A 22,956-nucleotide genomic window follows, 5' to 3' on the forward strand; every position below is an offset into this window, starting at 1 on the left:
TATGGCGATTACTGAGTAACTTCACAGTCATGGGATGCTGAAAACACTAGGGTAGTTGTTGGTAAGGGCGTTTTTAAGTGGTCACTAGTGCCTAAGAAGGTGGCTGGTGACCGATCCAGCTTGCTTCCACTGTTGGGGAATGTACGGAGGAGGTAGGATTTCTCTTTCATTTTTCAAGGGCTCCCAAACCAAAGGAAGGGTAGGTATAGTTCTCTCTGACACCAAAATGCAACCCAAGTTAAAGTTGGTTTTCAAGAGGAGGGCATTAAAAAGGGGCCTCTGTTTATGATGCAATAAAGACCTTGAGGGTTATGAAAACTCAATGATGATTCAGATTTGAGAATGGCAAACCTTTGGATTTTTTAAAAAAATTCATATAAAATAAAATGTAACTAAGGAAATTTTAGCAGACACCCAGTGAGTGTCAGTATGCTGAAAACATGTGGGCACAGAAAGACCATTCTCCATGTGGGTCAGCGGACATCAGATACTGGCGTTGCCTCCTGCCTGGGCCCACTTTGTTTTTCATCTCTCGCCCTCCCACTTCTGGCGCTGTTTAGAGCACAGCATGTCGGGCTGCCTGCCTTTGTCGGAGAAATCCTACTTGTTTTCTCCATCCTGGGAGACAGAATGGAGACTCCAGAGGGCTGGAATGCCATTCTCAAAAGTCCCTCTTGCCAATAACCAACCTTATCTCTTGGAAAACATGAGAAAACAGAATTCTAAATTACCTTTTATTTTTTCTCTCCGACGTGTTGCTTAATTGATTAAATACCAGTTAGTGATTTAACATTGTGGATCATGTCTCAGTTGCATATAAGCTTGATAATTGGCCTGATTTCTCTGCATTCCCATGTACAGCATCTGTTAATTACCTGCAACACCTCTACAGATTTATTAGAGTGTGTTAGCGATTTACTGCTGAACCACGGGCACCCTGTGGAAACACCCTAGGTTCCCCTCCCTCCAATATCTCCCCTTCCAGCCACCTTCCCCACAAAACAACTGTCATGTGACAGTTTGTCTTTAATTGCAGAACTAAGCAACCGCCCCCTCCACCTTGTTTATTCTTTCCAACTGGTTTTTCCTTGTTTGGGCTTTTTTTCAAGCCGCCTCTTTGGTAACTGGACTCTTCAGCAATAGAAAAATTAGCTGTCCGTTGCCTGGAAATTTCCCCGCTAATCTCATGTGGTGTCTTCCTCCAAGACCCGGCAGCCTTATTTAAGACAGAATCAGCCCTTCTTCCTTCTGGGTGGCATGGTCACAAAGGGAGGTGTTTATCGTCCCAGTGATGTCTAGGGACTGCCCTGTGACTGTCTGCGGTCTTGCTTCCCTGTCCTCCACAAGGATATAATCCCCTGGGTGCAGAGGTGTCCATTAGAATACTGCTAACAGCACGGAGTTTTCTCCCATCCTGCGGCAGTTCAAATCTGCGAGCTAAGGAAAGACTTCTGAAGCCAGGGCAGCGGGGCAGACCCACTGAGTGGGCAGTGGTCATGCCTCCAGTAAGTTGGTGGAATTGTTTACTTTTATTGTTTCTCATAGACTTATTATAAAGTAAAAGTATCTTAAGTATTTGGCTTTTAGTTAGAGGCCTTTAATAGAAGAAAACAGAACAACGTTCCCTGTTCTAGGTCTGTTTGAGAACAGTACATGCTCTGAGAACAGAGTGTATAAGGCGTCACCATTCCATAAAACACAGTAGGGTATAAATTAATGATATAGCCAATTAACGTAAACAATTACAGCATTCTGATTTTAGAAACATTGGTAAGGATTTTATGTGTAATTTGGTACTTTTCACAATGGATTTTCTAACATACCATGGCAGCCAAATACGCTTGTCTTGGTGTTATCCCCCTCTCCGTGAACAGAAGCTCAATGAAATTTCCTGCTTGATTTCATCCACTGCTAACCCCAGTCCCTAGACATGGCAGGTCCTCAGACCACAGATCTGTAGTTAAAAAAGGAATAGCTGAGCCATCACTACCACAAAACTACAGCCCCATGAACACAGTAACAGGCTATGAAAGAGAAGACCTCTCTGTGTTTATTTGATTAAGTGTCCTTTGAATGTTATGTCATGAATATATGAATGAATGTTTGGATAAATCATATCTAGACTACTTTAAATCAGTTCAACACAGTGTCTAGCGTGAGAGCAAGAGCCTTTTACATGCAGGGCCAGGGAAATGTCTCAGTCTGTAAGCAAACGTGAGGACACACGTTCAGATCCCTATAAATAACTGCATAGCCATAGGCCTGTGGTTCAGAGCTGGAGACGTGAAGACCGGAAGTTTCTAGAGCTTTATAGCCACCCAGTCTGAATCAGTGAGAGATTCTGTATGAAGAAAGTAAGGTGAAGAACAAGAGAGAAAAACGCTAACTTCAGTCTCTAGACACACACACACACACACACACACATGTACATGCCGCACATATACACTAAGGGCTGGAGAGATGGCTCAGAAGTTAAGTAGCTGGCTCGTCCAGAGGTCCTGAGTTTAATTCCCAGCAATTACATAGTGGCTCACAACCATCTCTAAATGAGATTTGGTGCCCTCTTATGACACGCAGGCATACATGGAGGCAGAATGTTGTATAAACAATAAATAAATAAATGAATAAATCTTACAAAAATAAACTGGACTATGGTAGTGCATGCCTTTAATCCCAGCACTCAAGAGACAGAGACAGGCAGATTTCTGTGAGTTCAAGGCCAACCTGGTCTACAAGAGCTAGTTCCAGGACAGTCAGGACTGTAACACAGAGAAACTCTGTCTCAAAAAGAAAAAAAAATTAAAAAGTTGATTCGACCATACATGCCACACATATACACTAAAGTATTTAAATGTCTTAACTCATTTCATCCTTAGTACCATAATGCTCCAGGAAGCAAACTGAACAAAATCGGTGTATAGCAGTATTCTTAAAGCGACATTAAAAGCAATCTAAATATAGCCTCCTTAAAACCCCGTTGCTCACATCTCTGCTAGCAGCTGATGCCACTTCTGTGTGCCAGCTCTGTAGCAGCTAGTTCTCTGTAACCTTTCGGTGGCCCCGCCAGAGCAGACATTGTTAATCAGGACCTGCGACTACAGTGGGATCCACCAATTTATTGCAGAGCCCTTCCAGTCACTGGCGAGCAAGGGTTTCTCCCAAGTCTGACACTAAAGCCTTCAGCCGCTCCTCCTACCCATCCCCCTCACAACATTCTTCTAGATTTTGGGTGGGCGCTTTAGGCTCTAAGTGTTGATACGTGAGTCGTAATCTGCCAGAGACCGTGGGGAAATGGCGCAATGACGGTGGCCATGTTTCTGATGTTCACGCACCCTGTGCTTTCAGGAACTCCGGAACGCTCAAAGCGAGCAGCTCATGGGCATCCGCCGCGAGGAGGAGATGGAGATGTCCGATGATGAGAACTGTGACAGCCCAACCAAAAAAATGAGAGTCGATGAATCAGGTAATGCTGGCAACTGCCAGGTCCCCCAGGAGGCATCATAACGAGCCCCGAACCTTACGTGGGGAAGAAGCATGAGGAAATGGCCACATAACTCACTTTTATTTGAGTTACACTAAACTTTCATCTTTTGAGTGACTATATTTTATTAATAGAACATTAAACTCCTCTTTGGGAACACGATGATTTAAATTGCTCCAGTTGTTTCTCCGTACGTAGATCTCAGGCCGTTATGCTTTTTTCAGGGATGGGTGCCGGTTCCCATAAAACCCCTTTTCCAGAGGGTGGCAGCCACGGCTGATGCCGAATTACAGGTGAAACTCAGTCTCGGTCCACGTGCTTCTTGCTCAGGAATTGTTCAGTCCCTAAAGAAGCTTGCTACGCTCCGAGCCAGCATGCTGGAAAATTAACTCTTTCCCCCAATACAGTTCACCTAACCTTTCATCCAGATGGGGGCCGCACTTGGTACCAAGTGAGGGACGTCCACTCCTTGAGTTAAGAGTGGACCTCAAGGAAAGCCTTCTCTGTGCGCTCTGCCTTATCTAAGACCGATTTGCACTGTCTCTGAGAGTCACATGGGAGTCACACCTGTCTCCGGCTTCTAGCTCAAAGACTGTAGGCGACTGAAATAGAGGACCTTGGCCAATGAGTTGATAGAAGTGTAGGGGTAAAAGCAAAGACCTCCCCGCATTTGCCCTCTGGAGTTTCCCTGATAGGAAATGACGCTAGGCAGACTATATAGAAGAGATGCGCTTATTTATGATGTACATGACTAAGCACCAAGTGTGAGCACTCGCCAGCCCAGTGTTGCATAGTGTTATATACTATTTTCGCTATGGAGGGGACAAGGTGAGGCAATTCTGGGTAATCGTAAGTGATTTTTAGGAATACTCCATGAGCCTGGAGGATATGGGATATAGAACTTAGACATAATCAGTTGGGTGTCAGAGCAGACAGTGGACGGTCAGTGGTTCTCTGTGGATGTTATGTAGCATCAAACACAGTGTTGACAGACATCAGTCTCTCTCCTGACACTATCAGGACCCACTGAGACACACTTGCAGGACAGGGAAGTAGGACCTGGTGTTCTGTAATGAAAGATCTTTAGGGAAGCCCACTGAATACTTTCTGACATTGCAGAGACATTGTCCTAGAAAGTCTGGCTTCCCCCAAGTCCCATCCTTGAAGTTTCTTTAGAAGCTTAGCATGCAAGCAAACACTGTCTCTCAGGGACTTCCCAGACCCATGTCTGCAAGCTTGCCCAATGTTTATGCCTCTCATTAGGTAGAGACACCTTTCTCAGGACTGCTCCACTCTGAGGTTTGGATCCCGTTATTGGAGAAGTCTGTCCTTATGGGCACTTCTGTTCTGTATGTCTTCATATATGAAAAGAAGGGGTAGTCATGTGATTTTTAGAAGTTCCATGTGCTCCTGCTATAAAATGTTGCTTTTCTACATAGTTTTATAATTTTTAAAGTGAAAGCTGAGTTCTTAAGATCCTTAACGTTAGGTGGAAAAGAACTGAGGGAGTCTGAAATTCCGTGCTGACCCTGTGCCTTTTTTGTATATGCATCATTTCTTTTTAAACAGCCCTTTGATTTCCTAGGGAGACATGCATGCGATTTCACAGTTTGTTTAGGATAGCCTGGCATCAGGATGAATAGACAGTAGGCTCCCTCAGTCAATCTGGCAAATCCCATCAACAATCACACATCCTCTTAATAAATAAATAAATTAAAAAAAACAAAAAAAAACCAATCACACATCCACAGGACTTCACTTTAGACATGCCCACAGAGGTGGCGAGGACCTGAGCCCTCCTCAGAGACCAACAGTCCCCCCTGGAGGCCTACTGGAGAGCCATTTCCCACATCCCTCTTGGTTTATGCACCAGGCATCCGATGAGATCATGAAGCACAGCCTACACCTTAAAGGTTTCCCCAGGCATGCTACTTGGTCAGCAGAATTAATGAGCAAATGCAGCACACGCTGTCTGCCACGTACCAAGGGAAGAAACGAAAGGCCTGGAGTTCAAATGCCAGGCCCCAGCAGTTCAAAGTCCTTTTTGTGTTTCTTCAAATGAGCTGGGCTGGAGGACGTGGCATGTGGCTCCGGCACAGAGCACAGACTGATTAAAGAGAAGAGGGAGCAGCTGGCCATCTTTATTCCACGGGGCCCTGGAGATCCTGCCCACAAGCAGGCCGTTGTTCTCTCAGCCCTGAGTACTCAGGGGCATCGCCTAATGGCAAGAACTCCCGTCTGGTCTTTGGACTAAACCATGCTAATAATAACGACTTGAAGCAAAGGAGGAGGGCAGGGACAGAGAGTTCAGAGCCTAAAGGAGAGCCTTTCCCCACCACTCATTCTTAGGTAAACCCGTGTGGCTGGCTGTCACCCACATGCTTCCCCAGAATGCCCTGCTCTCGTGAACTGATGGGAACTGCGAACAGCAAAGTGAGGTTCACTCCCCTCCACAGGAGGCATCTCTTCCCAGCAGGAAGTTTCTCTCTTTTTCTTTGCCTCAAGTGTCCTAAGGAAATAGCCGACCCAGAAATTCTCAGAAATTCTGGGAAAGAACACCTTTTAGGGAACCTTCTGCCTGTGATCCGATGACATGGTGAAGCCGTACTCCTCAGGGTGGTCAGGCTGGAGCTCCCGGTGCATGGCATATCCCCGCTAGGACAGAGACAACTGCAGCAGGCAGGAGATTGCCAGAGAGACGGAGAGGACAGTTGGTTATGTATATAAGGGCTTGCATGATACCTTGGGTTTTATTTCTTAATAACCAAAATATTTCAATGTGTTTCCGCTTTTCTGGTCGTAAAGTCTTTGCCATCCTATTTTTTACTCTTTTTTTCTGTGTGAAATGATTAACAGCATATCTTTGGCTAGAGTTCCCTGGTTCTGCTTTAATATAGTTCTTGGCAGACCGTTCACACTCTGTCATTGGTGGGTCTTCCGAGGGAAAAGGCATTCATTGGAGCAAAGCTAAGAGAGTGATGGAAATGGAAATGGTTCTGCTAATAAACTGAAAACCATGGCAGGTTTCGCAAAGCATCCACTGATGAAAACCGGCCCCCTCCGCTGGAGCCTAGAAAGCCACCTTTTGATAAGAGTGCGAATGGGCGACTGCTTAGTTTGCCTCCTGCTGGAACCAAGCCACATCTAGTTAGTTAAACCCACGACTAGTCCTCCGTCCACCCCTGCCACCTTCCCTGGCTCTGTCCATCTTTTTCTCTCCGTGGAAGTGGGGGCAGCTGCATACAAGGAGGACAGGAGGGACGCTGCACCTGGGAGGCTTGGCGTGGAGGAACCGAATAAGTTTTAGAATTGTTCGAGTTCAACAATCCATTGCGGGGGGGGGGGGTGGGGGGGGGGTGGAGGGGGGGGAGCTTTTGATCATATGAATAAGGCCAAGCGCAACTCGGTAGTGTTCTGCTTGTTGTCTCCATTGTTCTCCAGCCCCTGGCCCCAGACCCGGTCTCCAAACAAATATGTTGACCTTGACCTGTATCTTCCCCTCCATCCCATCGGCATTCTTTCACAAGACAGTTAACACTGAGAACATTTGCTCTGATTCGATTTAAAAGGCACATGTTAAGATGGATACTTGCCTTTGCCAAGACGTTCAGAACTGTGTTCGAAACTCGGTGTCACTGGCTGGATAGGCCTCTTTGGCAAAGCACCATGGTGGCATGGTGAAGGCACTGTGCCTCCAAACGAGAGAGTTAGACCTGGTACCCCTGCCCTCCGGGGGATGTGATGGATGCCTTTCGAAGAAATAAAGCGCGGTATGTTAATTAAGGCACCAGGCTGAACAATAGGTATGTCCTAAAGCCAGGAAGCTAAGTGTGGCATCACCCATCCCTGTCTTAAGGCTATGCCGTCCATCCACTCTTCCATGCATGTTCAGAAATCACAAATTTTAGAAAAGAAGAATGAAAGTGTCCTTGCTTGTAACTGACGACCCTTCAACCATTCTACAGTATATAACAAATCCTTTGAGATTCTAACCGAACCTCACTGAAGCTCTGGGTTCTTGGTATGAATGTGTGTGTCCCTGTGTGCGTCTAGGCATGCATAGAAGTGGATAGGTCCGAAGACCTGGAGTCACTTCCACCTCCCGCCTTGTCTCTTGCTATTTCTGTCACTATGCTGCATATTCCAGACCAGCCAAACCTCAAGCTTCCTGGTGCTTCTCCAGCCTTTACCGCCCACCTAATTAGGTATGACCTCATCTAGCTCCTCCCCCCCCCCCTACCCTTTTCTTTTTAAACTGGGTTCAGCTCTAGAGATCAACATCAGGGTCTCAGACTTGCACAGTAAGTGTTTCTGCCCACTGAGCCTCTCCCTACCCACAAACACTTTTTGAGCAACGAAGCCTTCTCTACGTTGTCAATTGTCCATAGAAACCCACAATACCATTTTGTTTTATTATTGTTGTCTTTCATTTCACCAAGAAGTTGAACAGTGATTTCCAGCCAAATTAGTGAGTCAATGTTAATTAGAATAGCAGTATTTGATCTGAATAGTTGTACCCATAGCAGGATGCCTTGGGTTGAAAATTATAAATATTAAGGTCATCTTCATCTGTCCCCTTGATTTCTTGAGTTCCAAGATTATCTCTGATTTTCTGTTACCCAATTCCCCTCATAATTAGATTCTGAAAGCCCAGTGGGGATGCCCCCACGGGGAGTCTGAGAAGAGGCTCACCGCAGGATCCACAACAGCCAGGCACAGGAGTTACTAAATACCAAACTAACGTCCTCCAGCTGACTAAAAATGTCTGTGCCAAAGGCAGCTTGCCTAAGGGTCTCTTGAGAGAAAGAGAGAGAGAGAGAGACTGAACTGTGCTCTGGGGCAGCTATCCACAGAGGTTTAGCATCTGACAGAACAAGAGGTGTCTTCTATGGAAAGTGGGGGCTCAGTTGGTAGCTGCATGCCAGGGCCCATGCTCCCCAAGGCAGGGACAGCACTGAGTAGAAGCCTAGGCTAGGACAAGCTGCTTTCTCATGTCCTGACAGCCTCGGACATCTCCTAAGAGCAGTAGCATCTAGGAAGGACCCTGGAACCAAAGACAAGCCCTCGCTTTTCGGCCTCAGCTGTGTGTCTTCCGGGAATCTAGGGCCAACCAGGGAATAGTTTTACTTTGTTTTTATACACTGTGCAAATCTTACCAACGGACTTCAAATAAATGTTGGTTTGGGGTCGATTTTTCAGTTCCCTGATTTTATATACAGTTACAATTCCCTGCCATAATAGACAGACTTCTTTAAAAAATATAAAAACCATTTGTCCTTGAAAATTGATTTCCCTGTTAAATACTTGGAGACAGATGCTATTAAATGGACCCTGTAGATGAAGAGCCCTTTCTGAAGGAAGCCTTCCTGCTACCCAGACAGTCCCTATGTATCTGGATTATACATTCTTGATCCTACCGTAAACGTATGCCCTTACTGTTCTACGGAACCCAGCAATAATACCACAGTTGACTCCTGACTTCCCTCATAATGAGCAAACTTTCCGTAATCGACTACTTCCGGTAAAATGGCCCTGTGTTTTTGAGATCGCCTGTGGCGAGGTGATCATCTAAGGGTCTCTCCAGGATTCCGCTGCTTTGCTGCCCTTAAAAACTCAGTGGAGCCCTGGTTAGGGTCCGACACCTATGCTCTGCCTGGAGCCAGGAAGGCTCCCTCGATGGGATAGATGGATTCCCCTATGCCACCCCCAGGTGCATGTACACAATGCACAGGGGCTCTTCAAGGCTGAGAGTGAGACCTTCTGGACCCTGAAGAAGGCTTGGGCTGCAGTCTACCTACCAGGCAGAAGAAGGGAGTGAGGATCTCTAAATCATTGTCTGAAAGGGAGAGCCAAGGAAAGATTCAGACAATGGGGGCGGGGTGTCTCAACCTCACCTCTTGCATACAGCCCACAGTACCCCAATATTTTTCGGCTCCCTGTGGCTGGGGCATCTCGCTGTGTTAAGGCTCACTGAGACTCCCCAGTTTCCTTAGCAGGCTCGAAGGACACCAAGGGAATATTTATGTAATAAGATGCGAAGTTGCTATGGCAAATACTATAGCAACCTAACACCTCCTGGAGCCAGGCAGGGGCCTGTAACAGCAGTCTAAATTTACATTTACTGGAGTGTCATTTTATCGACACTCTTAGCATCTCGTCCTGACAGGATGTTAAAATATGTTTTTCGGCTCGAGTTGGAGCAAAATTAGCACAGTGTTGTTGGAGTTTAAGGGTAGTCTTCACGACTTCTGGAAAAAGCTAGCAGACTAATCCTGGAAGGGGTTAGATGGCAGGCTCCAGGTGAGTTTGTAGGTGTCTCTTGTTTTGCTAAGCATGGGGCTCCATCACCTTGCCTTAACTGGTTTCCGCCTTTACTCTGCAAGCCATTCCGAGGCATGCCCGACCATGAAAAGGGAACTTGTTCTCAACGCTGCTGTGTGCTATCAAAGTCTGGCTCGCCTGTGATTTCAGTAGATGCTCACAGAAGACACTTTCAGCATGTTAGCTCACTGCCCTCCCCTTGAAAGGCAGCTAGCATGGTTTCAGAGCAAACCTACTTCTCATATAAAAACAAAATACAACCTCTGAAGGAAGGAAGTACCTAAGGATGGCGAATGTAGCAGAAAATATGGCTGCTGCCATGCTAGAGGGAAAGTTTGGATTTCTCATCTTTTGCCCTTCTGTGTAGCAGAACTATCTATTTCAATGTATTTTGTAAAGCTCAATAGAGATAATTTTACATTATTTGGGTTTTAGACAGGCCGGCTTATACATTTTTAAAAGCCTTCTGCTATGTTAATGACTTAAATGCAGAGCAAGTCTGTGTTCCCTGTTGGCTCGTGGCTTTTTCTCACAAATCACTGGGAGCTGAGGCTACCATGAGTGCACACCTGAGCTTCTCGAGGCCTAATTACAGAGACAGCCCTCCAAGACCATGTTTCAGCTCCATTAAATGTGAGCATGGCTGAGAAGCCCTAGATATAGAGGCCAGTTACTAATGAAAAGTTCTTACCCATTGATTTTCTTCCATGTCTCTCCATCTCAAGTTTTAAAGTGTGCCTCCAAGGCTGTCAAAGTGGGACACTGGCCAAGAGAATCAATATCAAACCATATTACAGCATAGCTGTTGCTAACATCTTAGCACCATGATATACTGCCGATGGGCATCGATGTCCTTATCCTCATGTTTTTATATCTCATTGTTCATCTAAGCACACTTGGTGGCGTCAAGCTATTAGACCCTGGCCAGACATCATCCCGATCAGATAGCCATACACTAATGGAAAAGGAGACCCTGGCCAGACATCATCCCGATCAGGTAGCCACACACTAACGGAAAAGGAACCTAAAAAAAGTCATCGTTTCCTCTCTTATTTTCAGAAATTCCACTTTCCATTGCATGTTTATCTTGTAATTAGAAGTCCTGGGAATTGATGCTTAAAGCAGCCTACGAGTTGTTATCATAATATGCTTTCCTGTGGCTCCGAGATGCTTCTCTTGTGCCGACTGAGTAGTTTTGAGACTTGGAACAATGTGTTCAGAACCGAAGCATCCCGGTTTCAGGACACAATGTGTAAAATCTCCTGAGAAGTTTTTAAGGAAGAAATTTTTTTTTTATTTAAACTCTAACCACTAGCAGGGGAGCAGAGAGAATCTTCTCTGGGGCCACAGTTGCTGACATGTCAACTGCAGTGCTTCAGACTGGACAATGCATGTTCCACGGTGAGTCCTTCCTGATTCTACAGCTTCTGGGTTTACACTTGGGGTATGTGGCCATTGCATCTCGAAGCGGTTATATACATTTTCATTTCCCAGCATTACTTTCGAAATGTTTAAATATCTCACTGTACTATTAGGTACACACTGCAGTAGAGTATTGTTTAGTGATACATCTCATCAGATTTGGAAAAAGAATCATGTTTTAGAGATTTTTAAATGGCACAATCCAAGGTTCTCAGTGTGGTTGCTAAGTGATAAAAGCATTTATGAAATTACGTATGTGAGTAATCCCGAATGTGTGCTTACATAAGTGTACGTGCAAAATTTATATGTTAGGAGGAGAGCTATAAGGAAATAAGTAAAAATATTTAGAGTGTGTCTGTAAAAGATGCTAATTTGATTTTTTATTATAAATGATTTTTATTTTTCCTTCTTTGTGTATTTTTAAAATGCCTACAGTTGTAGAGGTGTGTGTATATGTAATGAACACGAGAAACATTAAGTTTAAAATTCTGTACCAATAAAAGTTAGCCAGACATCACATCTGGCTGGGTGTGAGGGTATAGCTTGCAGAAAGAAGGGTACATAGAACAGCTGCAGATGATGAGAAAAAGCTTCCAAGTTCTCTTTTTAAAAAAAAAAACTGTGAATAATATAGTCGCTATGAAAAGGGGAACATGATAAAAGATGATGGAACACATATTAATTTCAGCAGCCTTAAAGTCCAAGCCCCCCTCTCTGCTAACACTGGTTCACGCAGACACCCGTAGCAAGATTGATTCCTGCAATAGTAAGTCAGCTGGGTGCTGACAGTGTAAGGAACCTTAGGATGTTAGCCGAACAGGTCCCGCCAGTGTTGCATAGTAAAGGTGCACCCAGGAAACTGCTTTTAAGTCAACTCCAACAAAAATAAATATTCAGGAAACTTGCACAGTCTGTCTTCTGGTTGAAAGATATTTCCTTAAAGAGCACCTGCTATATGGGTATAGACAGAAAGAAGAAACAGTTTGAAGAAGTGTCAGGATGTGAGTGGATGAACCATGCACACAGTTGCAGCCAGTGTTCTCCGTTACCCAACTCTCCAAAGTGATCAAGAGAAAAATAAGGATCCTTCTCTCTGAACATGAGCACACAGTAAATGATTGATCTAAGCTGCAATATCAGCCCTTTGACTTCCCATGAGATTCCCTATTTTCTTTGCACCCCTAGGGCCAGCGAGAGCCCACAAGACTACCAGTGTATTGGCTCAACATCTAATTTCAGGACTTATTGAAGTGCCTCTCCCTGTTTCCCTGTTTCCAGGGCTTTTCTTTATAAGATATTCCTCTAAATACATCCTTGAAATAGAAGTCTGAGGGAGAGCATACAGGACAATATCAATCTCACCGCACTTCCCACACCCAGGGAAGGTTGGCTCTGGAAGAGACACTACAAGCAATATGTTTTCTTTCCTCAATATTCTGAATTCAATAAGGACCAAAATTGAGTTTTTGTACCTCCAGTAATAAGTGGAATTGCTTAATAAATATAAAAAGTCAATAGTGGACCTTCTTGAGTTATTGTAATTATAAGTTGTAAGGCTCAATCTGTATTATATTTGGCTAGTCTTTTGGGGACAGGATGAGAACTTTTATTCTTCTCTTTGTGACTTACCAATCGGTTTCTATTTTTCTCTTCATACCAGATTCTTCTAGTACAGTTTGCGTAATTCCTAAAACCATCCCTTTCCCGGGCCTTAGCTCTTGGCCTCTGTGATTATCTGACGCATTGTCACAATACAAAGCAGTGACAAAATTGAACAACATCCACTGGATCATTACAGTGTGTCTGGGACCATGGCTTTTGTCTGGAAGTGCCAGATTAAAGGGGAAATTACTAAAGTCGTGTAAGACTAATTAAGACTCGGTCCCTGAAGTGAAAGCATTGTTCATACATTCTAGGAAGCCTCACAGCCCGTTACAGTCCTCCTTTGCCTAGGATAGCCTTTGCCTAGGATAGCCTTCACTTGCTGTACACTCAGTTACTGCCCGAAGCCAGCAGGGAACCCTTGCTATAAAGAATGGTGAGAGATGAGAGACTCTGAAAAATGACAGTTCATCTCAGCTCTGTGAGCCTGAGAGAAACTTTTGTGTGCTTTTAAGCCAATAGGATGAGCACGTCTGAGGTGTGAGAGTCTCTCGCCCCTTGCCCCACATAGGGCCCTTTTCCCTGCAGAATTCCCAGCATTGCACACAGTAGGCAGATGAAGGATCTTTGGACAGACAAGAAGCTACTGCTAGGAAGAACTTATTTCACATCACTTGGGGGATATTTTTGTTCTTCATTTGGAGCCAAACATGAAAACAAAGACCATAATTTCCCTATACTTCACAATGTTTTCACATTTTTCAGATAAGGACCCTGAGATATTTGTCCCAAGTCTGAGACTTGATATCAAGCTTCAAAGTCCCCTCCCCCAACCCTGTGTCTGTATATGTGTGCATGTGGAAAGCCAGAGGACAACCTTAGCCATTGTTTCGCAGTCACCTTTTAGGTTTGCTGGCCCACCCTCTCACCTGCTGGCCTAAAACTCACCTAGTAGGCTGGGCTGGTTGGCCAGCCTGTGAGGTCCAAGGATCCAGCTGTCTATATCTCCCACAGGGCAGGGGTCACAAGCCTGCGCTGTGATACCTGGGTTGATTTCTTTAACGTAGTTTCCGGGAGATCCAACTCAGGGCCTCAGGCTTACCAGGCAAGCACTTTACGGACTGAAGTTCATCCTGTCCCCTCACCTTGTCTTTCTCAAAGCTATTGGTGCCTCCCTCCTTCATGAAGCCCATGTCCACTGGGCTCCAGTATTGGTAGGAACAGCAGTATGGAGGTACAGAGAAGTTTGCAGTTTCTCTCACAGCCGCTGCTCCTTAGAGACACTAGCTGATCCCCCAGGCTGCTTCCCTCTTCCCTGTGGGACTGGGCTTTCCTTGTTGTGTATCGAAGACTTGTGTATAACTCTTTAGGACAGAAAGAATGAGACACCCTTTCAGGGTATTAAATCATGGGGAAATATGGATAGGTAAAGGACAAAGCTAAGAGAAAGAATGGTATTGTTTGAAATTAGAACAAGGTTGAAATTACTGCAGATGAAAAATATATCTTTATTTTATTTTGTTAGTGAAAGTTGTTAGGTCCTATTGGGGGAGGCCGCTCATTCATTTCCAGGCCACCCAGACTTCCGAAATAATCATACAGAAACTGTATTATTTAAATTACTGCTTGACCAATCATTTAAGCATATTGCTAGCCAGCTCTTACATCTAGAATTAACGCATTTCCATTATTTTATATTTTACCACGAGGCTCATTGCCTACTGGCAAGGTTCTAATATTTCTGTCCCTGGTAGAGGCTACATAGCATCTCTCTTGTCTCCGCCTTCTTTCTCCCAGGATTCAGTTTAGTCCCCCCACACACACCAAGCTCTATGTTGCCCTATCACAGGCCAAGCCAGCTTCTTTATTCATTAACCAATAAAAGCAACACATACACAGAAGGACCTCCCACACCAAGGTCCTGGGGATTTTTTAATAGAAATTAACATAGACTTTTTTCCCAACCCCTGCTATGTAACATTCAGGCTCCTAAGGAATATTATAACTGATGCCAGATCATCAGCCCCGTGTTAACAAAGCGCTTTATAGAAAGTTCTCCACAGCACTTTTTCTCTGGAGTTCAATAAGAAGCAAGTAACAAGAGAACTGCCTCCTCCGAGGAATTCTTTTAACCTTTCAGAAACAAAATATTTCATGCTAATTTCTGCTTAATTAGAAGGAAGTCATTTTTTTTTAAAAAAATATCATTGACGATGGGCTTGAAGCCTGTTCCATCCCTGACCCCTTTAATTTAATCAAGGTCACCTAATAAACTTGCCCAAACAGCTCTATTTCTCAATTAGAAAAAAAAGGTAGTGCCATTTCAGAGCATTCAGTGTGTGATTAATAGCCCTGAACGGGGGACTCAGCATATGCTGGGCCTTTGTGAGGAGCCGCTGGTGAGAATAAAACCTTGGTACCTGGAAATCATACTCGTCAGAAACTCAAAACAAATCACCTTAATGAGCAAAGCAAAAACCTGGCTGAGCGAAGGTGTGAGGAAGGTTATCCTACCCAATATAGAAAAGGTTCTAATGTCTGAACTTCTCTCCCCATTGGAGGGGGCGGGAACTGCTATGATTTAGCCATGCAGACAGTTTATAAAACGCTTGCTGCTTTCTCCTGCCCAAGGGCTTAGAAAAGATGGACTCTGTGTTGCCCAAATCAGGCTTCTGGAGAACTCCAGTGTAGAAATAAGTGTGTTGTTCGAAGAGTGGAACCAGAGCCATCTGTGTGGATGAAATGCCCGGCATTCTGAGAAGCTGCCCTGGGCTTCCTCCTGAGCTGAAAGATGGCCGGACGCCTCTGGGAGCTGTTTTGAAGAGAACATTATTCAGGTGTGAAAACAGTAGACCTGTGGAGAAAGGAACCTGTGAGACTGAGCACTGGCCTCCCGGTGAAGTGCTGACCAGCGTGGAGAAATAACCGAGCCAGACTCCTAGATGCAGCTTAGTGTTTCCGGGACAGCTTGCCCGACGGTGTCCACTCTCCAGCCACCAGCTTTCTTAAAGGCAGCGTACGCTCATGCTCAGCCTCAGGTTACGGGGAAGAGTCGATGAAAGGATTTATGGCACGTTGAAAATACCTTGCTCTGCAGTGGAGAGCAACAGTGCAGGTACACACAGATGGTATGAGTGAGCGTCCCGTTCTGAGCTACTCATAAGGATCACCTGGGGACCTGCATAGGTACCCGTGTCCTGGGCTAATGCCCAGTCATCTGCTTCCAAAACACGCCCCAAGTGATTCTGAGGCGTGATTCCACAGAGGGTGGAGAGAAGGGCCAATAACATGAGGGTTGGTGGTTCTTCATGATAGGAGGGAAGGAAGAACAGACAAGACAACAGTGTGAGAGAGACTAAAACCAAGGTCAAAGGTCAACGTGTGATGGACAGGAAGTGACTGGGCTAAAGGAAAGAGAATGGAGAGGAAGTGGTGTTATTCTAGCTTGCAAGGCCCTGGTGAAGAAATTGCCTGCAGCAGGCACAGTGAACATACACTGATTAGCGTAGGAAGGACCGCTTGAAGAGGGAAGCGGGACGGGCTGGTTCAGAAAGGCCTGGTCCAGCCAGGGCCAGAGGTCCTGCTGCACAGCCAAGACCATTCTCCCATGTTGGTGGTCAGAGAGGAAGCAGGCATGTCAGGCAGTTTCTGGGGAGTCACGTCTTTGTAGCCTGTAACCAGCCTGGAAAGAGCTTGCCTACCTGAGGGACCTCCTCTCCTGTGGCAGAAGCCAGGCCAAAGGCTGAGGTTCAAGGTTCAAGGTTCTAAAAGTTCAATCTGACCTCTGTGAGAACCACGAGGCAGCCACCGTGGGAAAGATAGCGGCTAAGAAGAGTATTGCAGGACAGCCTGTGGGGGTCGGAAGGATGGCGGCAGCCTGGAGGATTCGTGGAAGTGCCCAGTCACAGTCTCGGGGGAGGCAGTAAGTAGCATCCAGAGTAGAAGAGGAAAGGGGTTGAGGAAATGTAGGAGCATTTCAGACTGCAGAGATGCCTCGAAGGCCATGCCCAGGGACTAAAGCTGGGACAAGGCTCTTAGATGCCGAAACCTAGTGAAAGACTGGCAGAGCCATCTGTAGGTCACATTAAGGTCTGAGAAGGAGACTGAGAGGCGGCTCTGAAGCAAGTTGTGGTGAGATTGCGTGTGGAGAGTGGAGTTCCCTTCTCAAAGTGTCTGTGCAGCTGGATTGGGTTGAATCAGAGAGATCAGGTTCAGAAAGCAGAGCTTAAGAAAAGGCACTGGTGGGCTGCCCAGGGCAGGATGTGTGTGCTCCTCAGGAAATGGGATCAACATCATTATTATTATTACTATATTATTATTATCATCATTATTTATGTGTGTGTGTATGTGTGTGTAACGCATGCATCAGGAAAAGAAAAATAATGCCTTTTAGGGAGAAAAAGTCATGAGGAACGTTCAGTGACCATCTGCTAAGGGAGGCTGCTGTGGGTTGGAGGAGCGACTGCTTCTATCCCTGCCCAGCCGACTGTTAGGAAAGCCTGTCCCTTCTTCTGCTGGCCTTGCCCGTCTATCTGCCTAGGCCAATGATCTCATCCTTCCTAACGTGATCATTTAATATGGTTCCTCATGCTGTGGTGACCCCTCCCCCCACACCGTAAAATTATCTTCATTGCTACTTTATAACTGTAATTTTGCCACTGTTGTGGATTGTAATGCAAATATTTTTGGAGATAGAGGTTTGTCAAGGAGGTCACAACCCGTGAGCTGAGAGCCTCTGGCCATGGCACCCCCCTGGAAGCCACTGAGTCCTTAAGTTTCTACGTCCTTATTTTCTCCTACGTCACTTCCGCTTCCTCCCCAGCACTCTCGAGCAACAACCTCCCCGCTGCCCCCTCACGCATGTGCGCACTCACACACACATGTCACCACCCACTGTGGAAAGAGCCGAGCTCACTGACTTCTCCTCAGGCTCTCCTTCCTGCCAGCCTCTGAGGTAAGATGGATTAGGGTGAGAGCCCCCACGCCCTTGGCCAACTCTGTCTCGGCTTAGCCCAGAGTGGCACTCAGCTGGCTTTCCTGTCGTCACCCCTTCTCTCGCCCTGAGGACTCCAAAGTTTGCTTGGACCTGAGAACACATAGGTCAGCGTTGGTGACAGTGGACTTTGCCTGCTGTTGGAAGTCAGCACGGCCTGTTCCCTTTCGCTTATTTTCCTCTGAGGAAAAAGGGGTACGTGAGGTAGTGGAGGGTAACAGTGTAATTGGAAGAGAGGTAAAAGCTGATAACAGGCCGAGCCTCAGCAGTGTCAGGAGCCCAGCCACGCCACACGGGCCTGCCCCAGCTGCAGGCGTCTTCATTAGGAAGAGCCAAGATGGGGAGGGACAGAGGACTTCTTTCCTGAGTCACCCGCTGCCGCTTGCACCTCCGGGCTCACATTTAAGCCGCCATAATGCCAGGCTCTGTTTACCTGCACTCCTCAAATTACCCTTATTCTGCCGGCCTCACACAACGATGGAAATAGACACTGCCTTGTGCGTCTGTTTAGCGCTCCCTAATAATAGCTAATGTGCAGACGATAATGCGCACGGCAAACATAAAATGTTATGTCAATGCTAAGTCGTAATAATAATAATCCTGCAAAAGCGTAGCATAAGGAATTTCCGTGAGCAATTTGAGGACGATTGCTGCTTCAGTGGGAATACAGGTGTTATTGAGCAGACCAATTGTACTCTGCTGCCTCCGTGAAGAGGCTCAGTAGCAAAAAGATTGGGTTTTTTGTGCAGATATCTCACTATGCCCCCAGCTCTGTGCCTGGCCACCAGGAGGCATGGGCAGAGACAAGGTCCCCAGGGTCTAGGCCTTCATTGAGGTGTTCAGTGTTTTTCTCTGGTCCTCATCTGCCACCAACAGTAGACCGGGAATCAGACCTTTGGGAGCTCAGAGCTTCTGGAAGAGCGTTTTCTGCCCCCTCTTCACTCACTGGAGGCACAGACAGAGGCAGCAGATGGGTGAGTTCCAGTGAACAGGCAATGTTTATCACCTTCGGGTTGCTTAAGGAGCCAGGATTCAGCACTGGTCTCTGGAGTTGGCACAATTAAGGGAGCCCCATTAACAACTTAGACTCCATGAGCTCAGAGACCAGTGAGTATCCCTGAGCGGTCCTAGAGGATAGGGATCCCCACGTGATCCGTGTCAGGGCTCAGGATTGCAGAGGGATGAGATCAATTTCTCCATGTGTCAACCCCAGATTTCTCCTGTGGAAAATAGGTTTATTTTAGACCCGGGCCATCCCCTCTGCTTTTGTAGCCAAGCCTCTGCAGCTGAACTCTCCCCAAACAGCCAGAATGGACTATTTGATCTCCACCGCAAACAACCCACTTCAGTCCGGACTCCCACCCCCCTTTCTCAGACTGCAGCACGTAGCTGGCTCTGGCCAGTCTGTACCGTTAACCAGCTGTGTCACCTCAGGGTCACTTAGTTCCATCACCTGTAAAATAGACTCGATAAACATATCCACTGTATCACACTCTTGTGAGGGTGGGAGGGAGTGAAGGCTGTGCAGATGCTGTGTTCAGTTTTCATGTTTGGCCTCGGATTTGGGTGGGGTGGTTTTTTTTCTTCTGATAGTGTAGTGGTGGTAGCCGCATCGGCAGTTCTGAACATAGGGCCTCATGAAGAGAAGGCAAGTGTTCTACCACCAGGGACCCAGTCCTGAAAGTTGTACTTACCACTCTGACTGTAGCTACTGCAGTTATTTGGGGGAGGTGTGGCAGGAAAACAGAATGGTGACTGTAGCTTTTGTCCAAGTCCCCCCCCCCCCCAACTGCTAGAGAGGAACTGAGGGTGTTGGGTAGGGCTGAGCTTTCACAGGCATGAAAGGGGCAGGGGACCTGGGAATTAACCAAGGAATACAACCAGAGTGGCTGGCCAGGTATGTGATTCCTTCCGAAGGAGCCAAACAGAATAACCCAGGCTAGCTCAGGAAATGGTGCAGAAAAAGTGGGAGCTTCCAGATGTAGTCTCAGCATCAGTCCGTTAGCACCACCCGGCAACCTGGCAAGTCCAACCTTCGAGCCAGGCTACACCAAGCAGAGGACATAAAAATAGGTGTTTCAATCAGCCTACCAGGAAATTCTAATAGGAACTAATATTTGAAGAGCATCAGGTTAATGTAACCCTGGAGGCCTTATAAGGTCCTGATTTCCATGGCTTACAAAAGTAAAGGGGGGGGGGGATTTTTTTTTTAATCACAACGATCTCAGAGGCACGAAGAGCATTAGAAACTGTACAGAAGGCATGGAAGGTCCTGGCTTGCATTCTGCTGCTAAGAACCAGTCCAGTGCACACTTCAGAAGGCACAGTTGTAACAGAGAGGGAGGCCATGAAGGCTCTGAGATATTGTAGGATTATCTTCCCAGGCCTTTAGCCTACCCTTACCCCCTTGTATATAAGGACAATTGCCTACCTGGACAGCAGCCAGCGAAGTCCTGAGGAAAAGACTGTCTTTGTACATGGGAAAGAAATACACAGTTTAACCACATCCTCCCAGCATCCCAGGAGTACAACTGGCAAAGTCGAGAGAGAATGTTAAACACAGCATTCCCCAAAGACACAAAGACGAACAGTTCCAGAGAAATGCAAATATTGCTAGCAACAATATGTTAAAGCATTTTATTATTTAGTTACATCTTGCCTGAGCATGAAAAAGATATTAACACACTGTCAGCTTACTGGGACATAACCCAAAATAACTTACATTTTTCATATATTGCTAATTATTTTTTCTGAGGCTGGCTCAGGCTGGTAAGAGAGAGATTTCAAGGCTTTCACCAGATTATTTACTTAAAAAAGCTAAGCATGCCATTATCGGTTCCCATGGAAACCCAGCAAGTAATACAGGCAATGGAGGAGGAGGTCACTTTGGCCATAATTAATATAGAAAATAATGGTTTATATAGAATCTGGTAGAGGATACAATGAGATGCCGTGTAATACCTTTAAGCCTTTTCCTTAGCAATGCACTGTAATCTCTACATCGGTTCTTACACTCCAGCGTCACTTCACGAGTTTTACAAGTTCAGTGCTCATCTTCCAAATGCAATGCAGTTTTGCTTAGTGGGATTTGCCCAATGTTTTCAACTGCTCTTTTGCTTCAGAAAGTCCCAGTGTCTAGAATTTTCTAAAGTACTCAGCAAGTAAGAATACACGCGTGTATCTGTCAGCTTTACCCTTCTTAAATGGTATATAATATGGCTCCTTGCCTTGATTTCTCAATAAATAGAGGGTTTGAGGGCTAACTGGTAATAATCCAGGTCCCACTAGATTCGGTGGTACCTTTCAAGTTGCCAGCGGTTGGTTTGGCTGTGTTCAGTTTAGTTTACAAGCCGGGTATTGTGTCAGATTCGCTTTAATGCTGAAATTTGGTAACCCGCATGGATGGCTCTTCCTACAGATCTCCAGTGTATTGGAACACAGCACATTGTATGGACGTTTTGATTCAGAGATAGTCATTCATTTTAATCCTTACCCTTATTTGAATAGTGGATTTCTTGCACAGTCTCTTAAGGTGGCTTTTACTGTAGAACCTTGGTGACACATTTATCAAGACTGTTTAATTTAGTGCAGTGTCCCAGAAAAAAAAATTAAAGCAGAAAAGAAGAAAAATGAGTTGACCTTTCAAGTTTCTGGGTTTCTAACACACCAAAACTGACAGGCATTATTGGGATTTTGTTTCTCTCCGAGTTCTAGTCCTAGGAACATATCACAGCCCCCGCCAGGCGCCCTTGTCAAAGGGGTTACATGTCTGGGGCCACCGCAGGACTCTGAATAACGTTTTCTGACAGGAAATAGGTTACCTAAAGTTAAGTGGAGTCAATGCCCAATTTCTCACCCTTTAGGAAATGACTACCTTGCCACCACGGGTATGATCAAGTTTGGTTTTTGTAAATATTAAGCCTGAAATTGTTTAATCAGGAAGATAAATCAGTTACGTGCCCTAATTATAAAGCAGGTGACGGGGTTGGTGATGGTATTGATTTATTGTGCGGTGGGGAAAGGTACAGCTGTTTCTTTTCCTGCTCTCTCTTTTCAAACGCAATGATCTTGCATTCCTGTCCCAGGAGTGCATCCAACACCACAGTCTGCTTGCCAGGCACAACGATCATGACTTAACCAAGAATGAGGACTCTCAGCTGGACCACTCCATTGGCTTATAGGACTAAACCCTAAAATAATGGGTGGGACTTTTCCTGTATGTATTTATGTTCAGATGATTTATTAAAATAATGCTGCTGGCACATGCTTTATAGCTGCTTGCATTTTGCTACACGGATTTCAAGATATCTTGCAGACTCTGCAATTCATTTGGAAAACGTAATTTTCATCCCTGCATACTAATCGATTTCTTCACAAACACCTGCTATCAGTTATGATAATAAAAATGCCACCCTGAATTGAAAAGGGGCCAAATAGAGCTTCCCAAGGAAATGACTTAAGTGTCTTTGAATGCCACTAAATGTGGTAATGTGCTTGTGTAGTGCCAACACTTGTTTCATCGTTTGCCTCCTCGGTGGTTCTGCCCCCGTAGCAGCATCCGTCTTCCCGATGAGGCCTCAATGCCCTTGCCTTTGGAGCGGTGAGCTGGCTACTCAGGGCACCCTGGTGTCTCAGGGTGTGGGCGTGATCTGAGATTCAACTGCACAATGTTAGAAAGCACTAACCCAGGCTCCTGGGTTAGTTTCTGATTTTATACATCTGTGGAAAGTGTAAAAGCACCTGCTCCTGGGCTTTACACACCCAGATACACCAAACCGAGTTCCCTTTATCGTTCTCTTCAGCCTCCAGTTCATTCCATGCACCACCGCCGGACTAATCCTCCTAAATCACCAATCTCATCTCACCCTTCCATTACCCCAAACACCTGCAGCGCGTCTCACCCCCTCGGATCTCAATGCTCCCATTCCCTCACAGGCTCCACCTCTTGCCCACTGCTTCTCGAGTGTCTCTCATTACTGTCCAGAACAGCCTCCCTCTCGTGGTCACTCCCGGGCCTTTGCTTATGGTCTTGCTCCCGAGTGATCCTTCCCCTCTTCTAGGGTTTTCATCTTCCAAAACACACTTTTCTAGCAATTTGTTGTCTCCTTCATTTGTCCAACCCCTCTAGGGTGGATTC

The 22,956-nt window shown here is 45.8% G+C and overlaps 1 protein-coding gene across 5 annotated transcripts in view; it reads left to right on the forward strand.

Annotated features, from left to right (window-relative positions):
- Enox1 (ecto-NOX disulfide-thiol exchanger 1) overlaps positions 1-22,956 on the forward strand; it is a 565,092-nt gene that overhangs the window by 456,054 nt on the left and 86,082 nt on the right. For all 5 annotated transcript variants that reach the window (XM_075949640.1, XM_075949644.1, XM_075949642.1 and 2 more), the window contains one exon: positions 3,346-3,463. In XM_075949640.1, the coding sequence (XP_075805755.1) occupies positions 3,346-3,463 (118 nt within the window). The remainder of the gene's footprint in view (positions 1-3,345; positions 3,464-22,956) is intronic.

Source organism: Microtus pennsylvanicus, chromosome 15, assembly GCF_037038515.1.
Source record: "Microtus pennsylvanicus isolate mMicPen1 chromosome 15, mMicPen1.hap1, whole genome shotgun sequence".
Classification (NCBI taxonomy): Eukaryota; Metazoa; Chordata; class Mammalia; order Rodentia; family Cricetidae; genus Microtus; species Microtus pennsylvanicus.